This window comes from Equus przewalskii, chromosome 29 (genome assembly GCF_037783145.1).
Source record: "Equus przewalskii isolate Varuska chromosome 29, EquPr2, whole genome shotgun sequence".
Lineage (NCBI taxonomy): Eukaryota > Metazoa > Chordata > Mammalia > Perissodactyla > Equidae > Equus > Equus przewalskii.
In genome coordinates this window covers 46,543,851-46,556,491 of record NC_091859.1, presented here as the reverse complement: position 1 = coordinate 46,556,491, position 12,641 = coordinate 46,543,851, and the positions used below count along the sequence as shown (strand labels likewise).

General features: G+C 60.2%; 1 protein-coding gene across 34 annotated transcripts in view; it reads right to left on the bottom strand.

Annotated features, from left to right (window-relative positions):
• Positions 1–945: 945 nt before the first annotated feature.
• Positions 946–12,641, bottom strand: part of PPP6R2 (protein phosphatase 6 regulatory subunit 2) — a 100,177-nt gene continuing 88,481 nt past the window's right edge. For 20 of the 34 annotated variants that reach the window (XM_070599300.1, XM_070599312.1, XM_070599301.1 and 17 more), the window contains 13 exons: positions 12,154–12,218; positions 10,078–10,193; positions 8,106–8,191; positions 7,633–7,713; positions 7,133–7,230; positions 6,217–6,274; positions 5,899–6,023; positions 5,578–5,741; positions 4,969–5,131; positions 4,792–4,880; positions 4,017–4,179; positions 1,840–2,058; positions 946–1,756 (listed from right to left, as the gene is read on the bottom strand). In XM_070599300.1, coding sequence (XP_070455401.1) covers positions 1,705–1,756; positions 1,840–2,058; positions 4,017–4,179; positions 4,792–4,880; positions 4,969–5,131; positions 5,578–5,741; positions 5,899–6,023; positions 6,217–6,274; positions 7,133–7,230; positions 7,633–7,713; positions 8,106–8,191; positions 10,078–10,193; positions 12,154–12,218 — 1,479 coding nt within the window. In that variant the 3' untranslated portion in view covers positions 946–1,704. The remainder of the gene's footprint in view (positions 1,757–1,839; positions 2,059–4,016; positions 4,180–4,791; positions 4,881–4,968; positions 5,132–5,577; positions 5,742–5,898; positions 6,024–6,216; positions 6,275–7,132; positions 7,231–7,632; positions 7,714–8,105; positions 8,192–10,077; positions 10,194–12,153; positions 12,219–12,641) is intronic. The other 14 variants (XM_070599306.1, XM_070599317.1, XM_070599308.1 and 11 more) reach the window with 3 other exon arrangements.

Below are 12,641 nucleotides of genomic sequence, written 5' to 3'. Positions count from 1 at the left end.
TTTACACATGGGAGGTGGGGCATGGGGACCTGACAGCTGCTCAGTTCTGTGAACTTGGTTCCAAACACCTGTCTTCTCCCTTCCCTGGGGCTTGCCTCAAACCCTGACCTCCTTGCCCCAACCCTGGTCTTTGGCTTAAGGGTCATCATTGGGATTTCTTGCTTGTCTCCTTTCCCATTCAAATGCAAGTCTCACCAGGACCAGCACCTCCCATGCAACAATGCCATGCAACAGGTGCCAGCTAGGGGCGGGGGAGACAGTGGGCGGGATGGCAGTGTGGGCTTCACAGAGGCCGAGAGAACATCCCAGAGAGGTCTGGGTTGGTGGCCACTGGATCTGGGTTACAGAGGGGATGGTGGTGTGTGAGACACAAGTGCAGGCATAGGGAGGACCCCTAAGTAACTTCTGGTGGCCTGTGAGGAGAGCACCCAGGTCCTCCCCAGACCATGTGGCTGGCCCTCAGACCAAGGTTCCCAATACCCAGGAAACCCACAAGCCTGGAATCCTGTGCCCACACCATTTCACGTGGGGGCTGAGGGCTATTCTTGAGGGAGAGGTGGTGAGGTGAGATGTCACCAAAGCAGGGGCCAAAGGGCAAGGTCAGTGCAGGACTAGGACCTCTTAAGAGAGATGGAGACACTGCTGGGAGACCCTCCTGGCTGTGAGGAACCAGGACAGACCCCACTGGCGGTGAGGTATTGCCTCATGCTGCCCCTCTGTCCAAGCAAGTGTGAGGACGGGATGGCCTTCTGGGGACAGCAATAGCTCCACATGTTTGACTCGTGAGCTCCCACGCAGAACTTGTTTCATGGAGAGAAACTCAGCGTTCACTCAGGTGTTGACACTTGCTGCTGAGACGTGAGGATGGGCCTGGGGGCAGCAGAAAACCCCCCCCCACCACCAGCCAGCTTGGGGTTCCAGGGCCTGCAGCTTAGGAGTACGCCATTTTGTCAGTAATAACACAAATTTTATTGGGAATTGGGTTTCTGGGTGCCCTGTCAGATTATCATAAAAATGGACTCAACATAAAGTAATCCTGCAGACCCCTCCAGGACGATGTGGCCCTGCCCTTCCCAACAGGTGCAGACCCCACCCCACCCAGCACTGTTGCAGGCAGTCTCTGCACCCACTGCACCCACCTCCTGCACGCCCGAGGCCAGCTCCTGCCAGGTGCCCCCACCATACACTGGGGCATGAGGGGCCGGGGCATCCCCACCAGGCGAGGGTCTTGTATTTTTAAGGCAGTCAAATTTTGCAGCCTGGCTCAAGGCCAGCTCCTCGGGCCACTGGGCAGCAAAGACCTTGTCTGGTCCAGCCCAGCTCCAGACCTGCATTTGTCCCCAGAGGAGGGGAGACCCTTCACTGCGGCTGGATACAAAGTGCAAACACGCGGCTCTTCCTGTGTTTGTTAAAAAATCAGTAAAAATGGAGGCTCAGAGCCTGTGACGTCACAGCCCTCAGTCCTCATGGCGTCTTGGGGTTGTGGCCCCCGGCTCCCGCAGGCAGAGGGCACATCTGAGGCCTTATTGCTGTGTGTGGGGCCAGGCAGGAGAGACGAAGCTGGGCCTTCTGACCGGTTCCAACTGCCAGCTTTACCAATGCAGCATTTATTTTAAAATTAACTTAAATTAAATTAAAAAAGACAAATTGCATCACCAGGTAGTTTTCTGATTAAGGGCGCGCCATGGCTGGGCGGCAGCAGCGTCACACGGGGCCATTTAGGGTGGCTCCTGTGGGCGGCGGCATATCCATCTTCCTGCAGGAAGAAGGGTAGGGGGTTGGAGCCGATCAAGGCCCAAGGGTACCCGCAGCTCCCTTCCCCTGGCTGGACCTGCTCACCTGTCCTTTGTCACTGACCCCAGGGTGGCCACTGTGGAGACAGCTGGGCTGGCCGTGGGTGGGGCTGTGGTGGTGATAGCCACCATGGGCCCCGGGGGGATGGCCATAGCCAGCACAGGAGAGACTGCCGGGGTGGGGCCAGCCATAGCTGGGGCAGAGGTCACTTCTGCAGGTGCAGGGGAGGCGAGGTCTGGCAGCATGCTGGCACCACACTCAGCCCTGTGTGGAAGACATGGGCTCTGGTGACCTGGGCCACCCCCAGGGCGGCTCCACACCACAGGCGGCTCAGGGGCCGCACTTGGGCAGGCAGCGTTGCCCACCCCACACCCCCTTAAGTTCCAAACACACCAAAAACAAGCCGCTCATCCACAGGGGCCTCACCTCCTTCCAGGCAGCACATCCTGAGCTGGTCCCGCCATGTCTGGTCTCTTTAAATGGTCCCCACTCCCACCTGGTTCCAGAACATGTTCCCCTTGGTGCTCCCAGCAACCCTTGCTATTTTGTGGACCACGCGGCCCAAGGAACTTCCCTGGACGGCCCCCAGGCCATGTCTTCACAGAATGCTTCCTCCCATGAGGTGCAGGCCCTCTTGCTGCAACCCAGGAGGAGGGGGAACCCACAGCTCCCCACCCAGCCCACACCTGCCCAGCACTTCCTGCCACTCCATGTCAACTCCAACCTTACAAGGACCTCTGGGAGCTGGCGCAGCCTGTGCTGGGGGAGGCCAGGACAGCCTGCATAAGAAACAGACTCCCTGAGAGCCTGGAGATGCAAGCCTGTGTGGGCCAGGGCGGCCCTAACTGGGGCACAGCTGCAGGCTGCCTGGGCCCCAAGGGCTCCAGGCCACAGATTCATGCAGACAGCCCTGTGGAAGCAGACAGCTTGCTTTCAGAATGACATTACCTTCTTTTCAGAGCAGAGTTGGTTTTGAGGGGCTTAGGAAAAGGTGTTAACAATTTCACTGATTCTAAACTTTAGGAAGGAACAAAACCACTCATAAGAAGGAATGAGACAACCCTGCTCCCGCTCGCCCCTCGCCTGGCCCATGCTTCGCGTGTATCACAGCGTCAGCATGAACCTGGCCCCTCTCAACAGTCGCTAATGCAGCCTTGGCCCTGCTTCCTCAGGGCTGCGCCCCCGCTGCAGACCCCGAGGGCAAGGGCTGGCAGAGCCAGCCAGGTCCTCTGGGGTCCTGGGGACAAGGGTGCTGTGAGTGAGATGGACACCTACCAACGGGGTGGATTGAGCCCCCAAACCACGAGGGACCCTCCAAGGCCACTGGGGTGGGAGAGCGAGTGGGGCCTTGCAAGGCTCCAGCCTTCCCACCTGTGGGGGAAGGAGAGCCTGAATGAGCCTCCACACAGCAACAGCCACCCCGTGTGCACGATACCACCACTTACCACTCCTATCCCCTCCACATGGGGTCTGGCCGGGGACCTGCCCCCTTGTCCCTTCAAGCCTTGGCTCTAACACCACCTTCTCTCTCACATCCCTGCCAGCCCACCTGCCACTTGTTCCCTATTTTCCACAGCACACCACTCCTCAAGCTGTCCTCCCACCACCACCCAGCTCTGGAGGGGTCATCTGTCCATCAATGGATTCCAAAGGCCTGGACCTTCTTCCTGTGTGTGAGGTGGAACGCATGGGGCTGAGCTTGCAGGGAGGACGTCCCTGGTCAGGCCTCGGATGCCCCAAGTGAAGTCGAGACAACCCCAACCTACTGCCCAAGTGTGTCAGGCATATCTCAAGTGCCTGGTTGAGGTGGGCATGTCTCTGGGACTCGGCACACGCAGGGTGAGATAAAGGCTGCGCCCCCCTCCCCACCATCCCAGGCAACCCCAGATCCTGGGGTGGTGGCTGAGCCTGACCAGAACCCCACAAAGCTGGTTGTTTTCTCCAACAAGCCCAGTAGGTGGGGCGGCTCCATTCCCAAGTCCCTGGGGTGGGACATTCAGGCCCTGTGCTCTGTCTCAATGACCACTCACAAATGAAGAAGCACCCTCCCACCCCCGGCTTCCACTTAGACGAACAAGTGTCCCTCCGGTGAGAGCTGGCCTCCGTGGAGTCACAGGGCCACCATGGCAGCAGGGTTGGCCTGCTCCAGGGCAAGCAGAGTGCTGGAGACAGCCAGACCTCCATGTGCACCTGGGGCCCTGCGCCCACCCTGGCCTGCACACCTGGGGGCTGATGTGGGCAGTGGGGAGGCCTCCCGGCCAGGAACAATGCTAACAGCCTCCAAGGCACCAACCACCTTCTGCTCATCCTTGTCGCTGTTGGAGGCCACCAGGGAGGCCTTGCTGGCAACACACACATTCCAGGCACATGGGGAGGCTGGGCCAACTGTAAGACAAGGAGCCAGTGATGTCTGGTGAGGATAGATGGGGCCACAGGCATGGCTCAGGGCCCCCAAACCTGCATGGAGCATGCGACAGCTTCAGCCTGCAAAACTGGGACAGAACCTGTCCCACATCCTGCCTGCCACGTGCATGTGATCTGCACATTCAGAAGAAGCATAAAAAGGGACAGTCCCCATCAAAGGGAGGCCCCCTACTCAGCCTCGGGGCTTCTAAGTCCCACCCCACATGGCCCTGAGGGAGTCTGGGGGCTTCAAAGGGCCAAGGGCTCTGAACAGGCCCCAGAACGGCCACTGAGATGGCACAATACACGTGTGTGATCTGTGCTGAGAACATGGCAGGGCTTGGGGAGACTGGCCCAGAGCGGGAAGGCCCTCACTCCCTGGCAGCACAGACCTGTGTGGGCCAGTCAGACCTGAGCTCTGAGGGCAGCCTGATGACCTTGTTGCCTATGCTTGGGGCTGAAGGGCCCCCCTCTGCACATGGCTGCTCCAGTCCCCTAAGCATGACGGAAACCCCAATATCACCAGGGAGACAGGCAGCCCCCAAGGCCTTAGCCATCTCTTCCTGTCCCTGCCGTGGAGCCATTCCTACTCACCAGTTCTCTCTCGGCCCTGGTTCGGGCCACCCTGGGCATCGCCACGGCCCCTGTCCACTGGGGAGCTGCATCTGGGCCCCGACTCGGAGCTGCAGATGAGGCTGAGTCTGAGCCTGCACTGGGGAGATGCCACCCCAGAAGACAGAGGGGGTTGCCTCCCGGCCCGCCCAGCCTCACCAGCAGAAAGGCTGGAAGTCAGTGAACTTGGCCCAGCCTTTTTCTTCCAGAGCTGAGGCGCTGGGGGTGCTGGCTGCCCACACACTGGAACCCACGTCCATTGCCACTCCTGGAGCTGGCGTCGTTGAGCTCACTGGCTCATCGAACATTGTCCACGTGGCACCTGCCAGGGGGAGATGCACTGGTCCAGGCCCCCTGACCAGCAGGTTGGCCCCACCCACCCTGAGAGCCCTGTGGCCCAGATAGGGCCAGGCGTGGAGGCCCCACAAGAAGTGCCTTCACACCAGGGTGTGCTTTCACCGACAGAACTAGTAGACACCAGCCACCAGCCATGACGATGTGGCTGAGAGTAACTGCAACAGGGGCACAGGGACCACCAAGCGCTGAGCCAAAGCACCTGCCACCAACCCCATGTCATTGTAGTCACGGGCACAGGAAAGCCACCACCTTCAGAAACGTCTGCTTGAAAGTGCGTGCAGACGGGGTCAACGGGAGACCGGCCCATGGCAGCCCCGCCATGCATGGGCCAGTGCACTAAATCCTCTGTCACCCCAAGTGTCCCCACCCAAGTCTCCTGCCCAGCCCTGACCACAAGCCCCTAGTGTCTACCTTCTGGGTCACCCTCCATGCGGGGACCTTCCTTCTGGGGAGTGGCCGGAGGGGTGCCTGCCCGAGCCGCATCCCCATCTGCTTCCGAGCCCTCCTTCCCATCCTGGCCTCCAGGCTCCAGGCTGTTCTTTGAGCAGCTCTCTGAGGTATGAGGGCCCCCAAATCTAGGGGGAGATGTATGGTCAGAGCAGCAGGCCCCCAGAGAGTCCTTTCCTGCATGCCCAGGGCATCAGAGCTGGGGCGGGACTGGGGTATACACACAGTGTCCCAGGGCCTCTCTGTTCCTCAGGGAGGCTTGGGGAAAATGGGTGGGCCCCATACCGGGCTCTGGCTGTCACTCGGGTGGTACAGTGTGTCTCCTTATCCTCCCAGATGTCATCATCCTCATCATCATCAAAGGGCTGGATGTGGTCACTGCAGCAGGCCTCAAACAGAGCTGCACTGGGCTGAGAGAGAAAGAGTGCCCACGTGGCCCCACCTAGCTCCCAGAGGGGCTTGGACAGACACAGGGTTTGCAGGATGGGGCCTGCCCAGCTTGGGGAGGCAGGGCTCCCACGGAGCAGCCTCTCCTACCCCTGCTGCCACCCACCACTATGTCCCCTTGTCCATCTCCAACAAGCCCCAAGCAGAGGGACTCACGCTGTCCTCGTCAGCGTCGATGCTGAAGTTGATCTCTGCGATCCTGTCAAAGGGGGCACTGCAAAAGAATGGAGACGCTCAGGATCTCGCTGCCAGGGCTGCCCTGGGCTTGTCTTGCAGACCTCAGCCGGCAACGTGCCAGGTGCTTTCGCTTGTACCCTGGAGGGACACCAGGCGGAGCTGCACCGCATGGGGGACACAGTGTTTCACAACGTGCCGAGGGGAGCCAGGCTGAGTGCCCCAGAGAGGGAAGGGGGAGGTGACGCCACATGGAACCCTGAGGGAGTCTGCCACCCAGGGTAGGCAGGGACCAGGGCTAGAGAGGCAAAGGCAGAGCCCGAGACCAGGACTCCATGGCCACATCCAGGAATGTGGATGTTACTCCCAGGCAGCGGGTGTGATGTAATGTGGGTATATAGCAGGTGGGCCTGGGACAGAGCTCTCCACACCTGCCCCTTGTCACGCTCACTTGCTTTCTTTCCATCTTTGGATAGAGCAGCCTGGAGGTGGCTCCTGCCCTGGCCCTCTCTGTGTCCCTGGTCTGCATAGGTGACAACCTGCCTTCCCTAAGGGTGTCTCAGGGGCCATAGGGGCCATGCTTGGCTGAGCCCCTCTCACAGCAGCTCTGCATGGTGGGACACACTTGGCTTTCAGCTGAGGAAATGGCATGAAGGCCTTGAGGGCCAGGCAGGACCAAACAGCAGGCCTGGGACCTGGGACTGTGAGCAGAGCCTAGCTCCTTCCTAAGCAACTGAAGATAGGGGAGTGGGAGGGTAGAGGCTCAAATTGGGGCTGGGATGCATGAGGGCGGTGGTGCTGAGTGACATAGGATGCCCACTGGAGCAGGGTTGGCGGGGTGGACAGCCAGGCCGTGGCAAAGATGGCCACAGCCCCTGGCATGTCCTGGTGGGCTCACTTGACACTGTCGTCTTGGTCTGCAAATTCCTCGTCATTAAAGCCAAACTGATCCACGAAGGTGGCCGTCATCTGCTGGACCTGGTACTCCGAGAAAGCCTGGGAGAGATGGGCATCTCAGGGCAGGCCTCAGACCTGAGCTGCTCTTAGAAAAATCTTGCTTGTGCTTCAGGAGCTTCTCCCAGATCCTGACCACTCAGGGCACCGGTCACATGTGGTCACATCTAGACAGCCTTATTTAACTTTAAATTTTTCCACCATGTCCCCAAGAGTCTCATCAATATGAAGTGGCTCTGGGGGCCTCCCCTAGTGAAAGGGTGAGTGGAGGCTGCACCCTCGTCCCCCTCCCTGCACAGGCCGTGTGGGGATGAGCACCTCTCCCTTTGGCTACTTCCCATGGCAGGCTGGTGAGACGCCATCAGGAAGATCTAGAGGCCTCGGCGTGGCCAAGGCCGTGGGGAAGGGCCTGGCCGAGGGTGCGCAGGGCCCGGCCACACGCACCTGCTGCAGGGACAGCTCGTTAGGGAAAACGCCCTCCATGTCCTCATCCTCACTCGAGGGGTGAAGGTGGTGGGTGCTTACCTGAAACAGCCAGAGCGGGTGGGCATAAGCCCTGCACCCCAGGGCTGGTGCCTAACCTGCCCCTCCCTCAGTGCAGGGGAACACTGGGTCTCAGGCACAAGGAGCCCTCTGAGAACACACTAGGGCTCCTGATGTGACAGGGAAGGGACCGAGGGGCCAACACCAGCTCTGCTCAGAGGGCCTCGGGAGCCCTCACTCTCAGCCAGGCTGGGGACTGCGGCAGGAGGGGTCTGTGTCCAGACACCGAGTAGAGGCTCTACCGCTCACTCCTGGGCCACACGGGCCCACACATGCACAATCAGCAGAAAGGAGCATGCCCCCCAGGCATGGCGCTGCCTCTGTGGCTGCAGCGTCAGCCGGCGTCACGCGGCACGAGGAGCCGGGCCCCTCACCAGGTCCACGGCGTTCCTGCGGTTCGTCTCCCTCAGCGTCTCCTCCACGAAGCTCTCCCAGCGCCCACGGCAATCCGCAGGAAGCCCTACAAGGGAACGTCACCTGGTGAAGACTGGGGACAGAGCCGGCAGCTGCACCCTAGTCCTGCAAGGGTGTGGGAGGGCCCCAAGGTGACGTCTCAGGGCTGCTAGAAGGGAAGAAGGCTAAGGCAGTTGGGGGTCAAGAGGATACATGAGGACTGAGCCTGACCTCAGCAGGTGGCAGAGCCCTGAGCGTACCTGGCACACAAGCCAACCCCAGGAGCTCCCAGACACAAAGAACACACAGAGCAAGGTTGCCATGGAAAAGCAACTCACAGGCCCACCTCAGCACAACCCACAAGCCTATGTGTGTCTATTTTTCTGAGGAGGCCAGAGACAGAGAAAGATTCATGGTCCAGAAACAGATCATGGCAAAGAGCTTCCTGCTTGCTCCTCACCCCCAACCTGGGCTCCCATCTACTCTGGTCTGCCCTTGTTTTGTGGACGCACCTCCCTGGGCCCGCACGCCCTCGTCACAGGTGCCAATAGACCAGTGGGCCTGACCCCAGTCCAGAGACCACTGAGAACACCCCTTCCTTCCGTCCTGGGAGGCCACCTGGAGTTTCCTCGGCTCACACCTGCCCCTGTGACCATGCCTGAGATCACCCAAGGGGGCAACCAGGAGGCCAGTCCAGTAAGGCCACAGGTCTATGCCTGCCACAGCCACACCTGCTGCATGACTGACTTGCCCGTCTGTGGTGCAGCTTCCTCAGCTGCACAACGAGGACAAACCCCAGCACCTGCCCTAGGCCTGCTCCAGGCTCATAACACCCATGGCCTCCAGATGGAACCCTAGCCCACCCCGGCAGCAGTGCGACTGTCTTCTCACACACCCTGTGGGGGCCTGCTACATGGCACTCACTCCTTCGTGCAAACACCATTCACTGAGCACAATCATCCATCAGAACCCTTGGCCAGCCCTGTCTTCAGGCCCCCACACAGGGCTGGGGAGAGACTGTCCTGGTCGTGAAGCTGGTATGACAACCACCCCTCCTCCCCGGCCCTCGGGGTCCTGGCCTCTGTGGGTGGTTGCCTTCCATCACCTCAGGCCCTCCTCCACTTAACCGTGAGCACTCTACCTCCTGGCCATCTCTGAGTCCACCTGCCTGTCTCCCCCGAGCTCCTGTGCCTCTTGGCACCCTGGCACACCCTGCTCAGGCTGGCCTAGGCATCGTTCCCCCCAGTGATGCCACACGGGCCCTCTGAGCTGCCTGCCTTCCCCTGTCTGAAGTGAGACCCCCTTGGGTCCCCCTTAGCTCAGCCTAGGAAGCCAGATGCCCAGGAGCTGCACACTGTGTGCCCAGGACAGTAGAGGGCCGGGAAGGGGCATGGGAGACAGGCCCTCAGCTTGGGGGGTCGGGGCAGCAGCCCTGGAGCACCATGCAGAAGGCAGGCTGAGGGCAGAAGAGAGGCCCAACTAGGAGAAGGCTGTGTCTGGCTGGGCCCTACACCTGCTCTCAGGGAACAGAAGCCCCTCCCCTGCTCCCCAGACTTCTGCCAGGAAGGTCCCCAAAGCCACCTGAGTTGAGAGCAAAGCTAGGCTGTGGAGCAGGAGTGTGGGCATTGGGCAGGACTGGGGGTGAACCTGGCAATGCTTGTGCTTCTGAACGCCGGCCTGGGAGGTCTGAACTGCCCAACAGGCACCTGACAGGGTCTCTGGCAAAGGAGACTGCCCAACAGAGCTGCCGTCTGGGTGAGACTCAGGCCTACCCCAAGAGGAGATCCCATGAGGTGAGCTGACGGTCCTGGTACCAGTGCAGTTATCACCTGCTGAGGGACCGGAGAGCAGGGGGCAGAGGGCAGGAAGCAGGGGGCCGGGGAAGCCTCAGGCTGCGACACCCAGAACAGGGCTCCCGCTACCAGGAAGGTGACGAGGGCAGGAAAGGCTCACCTCGGATGACCTCGCTGATGTGCGTCTGCATGGGGCCCCTCTCCAGGTTCTGCACCACGGCGTTGGCGATCCGGGTGAGGTGGCCCATGTTTCCACGCCTCATGCCACCTGCTGCCCTGAAAGTGACGGCAGTATCAGGGTGGCTGCCCGGCTTTTCTTCACTGTGTGTCTACCCGGGCCCCAGGCCCTGCCACCCACAGCCATCCAACTGTGGCTTCCTCTCCACAGGCCCTCCACCCCCTCAGGCGAATCCCTCCTCACAGCCTTGTCTGCAGGACACGTTTCTAGAGACTCCAAGCTCACTCTCAAGAAATACTCATGAGGCAGACACTGCTCCTACCCCCACTTTACAGATGAAAAAACTGAGGCAGCCGTGGGGCAAGAGCTGAGCCCAGCACTGTGGGCCACACAGCTCACGTTCCCCACGTTGCACTGTGCAACCCTCCACGCCAGTGGGGCCTGCTCAGCCTCTGCCTGCGCTGCAGGCCTGGTCCAGAGCTGCACCACTCGACACGTACTCAGACACCTCTGGCTGTCCCTACTCCCAGAGCCCCTCCCAGCCCCACCTAGAGCCGAGTGACTGACCCAAGGGAACACCCGGTGAAGCAGAAGACATAGATTAAAATAAAAATGCATCCCTTCTACAAGTGCTGACCTAGTGTGCCCCAAGTTCTTGGGAAGATCAAAAATAGACACGGGGCCCAGAACTGGGCAGGGCCAGAGCGGGGCTGCCACCCAGTGGGCAAAACAGCAGGAAGACAGTGGATGGAGGGCTCTCTAGCTCTGCATGCGGCCTCCCCTCACGGAGCTCTATGCTTGGAAGTGCACATCCTGGCTTCTCTCCACCTGTATGTCCCATGCTGCCACGAACACATGGCTCTGCTTAACCTCTCATCCGTCACACACACGACACCACAGAAAAGCAACTCTTAAAGCCCAAGTTGGTAGGAAGAGCCTCAGATGTAGAATGTTTCCCTGTCCAGAGACGCAGCATTTGATCACAGAGCACACAGCTTGCTCTCCACCTTGTTCTCTCTCCTAAGAGCCTGAAATGACCCCAGAAGAGCGACCAAAGGCGAGCTCTCCAGTCAGGGAGCCCGGCCTGACAGGGGAAGGGGTCAGGAGAGAGCCTGGCGGGACCAGCCCAAAGATGAGGCTGGGATGAGAGTAGGAGGCCTTGAGCAGCTGTCCAGGGTGCAGGAGGGCTGGGCTGAGGCTGGCTAGGGCCAAGTGTCCAGGCTCACAGGCCTGCCCACAGCCCACTGTGGGTCTTAACCTCAGTGACAGTGGTGGTCCTCCCCTGACCAAGCCACACATGCGCAGAACGTACAAGAGCAGGCTCAGCACAGGGCCTCACTGGCTACCACAAGGATCAGGCTCAGGGGAAGGACGGATGGCTCCATCCTGTACAGTGTACTGTATATTCCAGAGCAGACACAAATTGGTGGGTTCAGTAAGAACAGGACGTGAGGGATGAAGCAGCTGAGGTCAGAAAGCAGCACTCGGCAGGGCAGAGCAAGGGTGGGGCTGCCCACACTGGACCCTGCAGGCCACACCAGGGACCTAGATGGTCCAGACTTTCAGGCAGGGGTGACAGCATCTGTGTGTTTCAGAAAGATCCCAGCTGTTCACATGACAAGAGGCCCGGTGGGGAGGGAAAGCAGCAGGAAGTGGCCTGGACACTCCTTCAAGGGTCTGAAGGTTTAGTAAGAGAAGTAGCTGGTGGCTGGGAAGGGGAGATGGGAGGATTTGGGATGCGTTATAGGCTTAGGATTGGGGTCTCTGCTGATGGATGGGTGAGGGAAGAGGAGGGTGAGAGGGCCCAGGGAACCAGGGGCTAGTGCAAGGCAGCAGCGAGGAATAGGACCAGGACCGAGGCTGCTCTGACCACGGCCGAGGCCCCACATCACTCTGCCCATCTCTCCTGGTCGACTCCTTGTGCCCTGGCCTTCCCCAGGCAGCACTTATAGCTGATTCCCCAGCAGCAGGACCCTCTTCTTGAACCCTTCCCTGGCCGCCTGGGGCCCACACCAAGCCCTCAGGTGGACCCCCTTGCAGCACGCTGGTGGCTCTTACTGTGTGTGGTCATTGGCTTCCCAGGCCTCCAGGATCCTCTGGACTAGGCAGCACTTCTGGAACAGCTGGGGGACAGGCAGCACTGGTCAGGGTCTGTAAGGCTGCACACTCCCCTCCATCCACCCCTGGACTGAGTGGACTTAGTAGGCAGTGAGCAGGCACATCAGCACCAAGTTCTCTGTGGGTGGTGACACCTTTACAGCCCAGTCCTGAGGTTCCCACCAAACACCAGGACAGGCATTGCCCAGGCCCCAATAGGTGCATGCTGCTGAGAGCCCGCCCAGTGAAGACCAGGGTCACACAAGACATTTCTGTTCTGCTCGGCCTCCTCCTGTCTCTCCATCACCTCCTCCTCTACCTCTGGCCACTCTCCCACCTATTCTATCCAGAAGAAAGGACGGGGGCCCGAGTGCTTTCTCTCACCTTGAGGTCCTGACAGGCTGTCTCCTGTCCCTGCCATGTTTTTTCTGAGCCCCAACTCGTACATC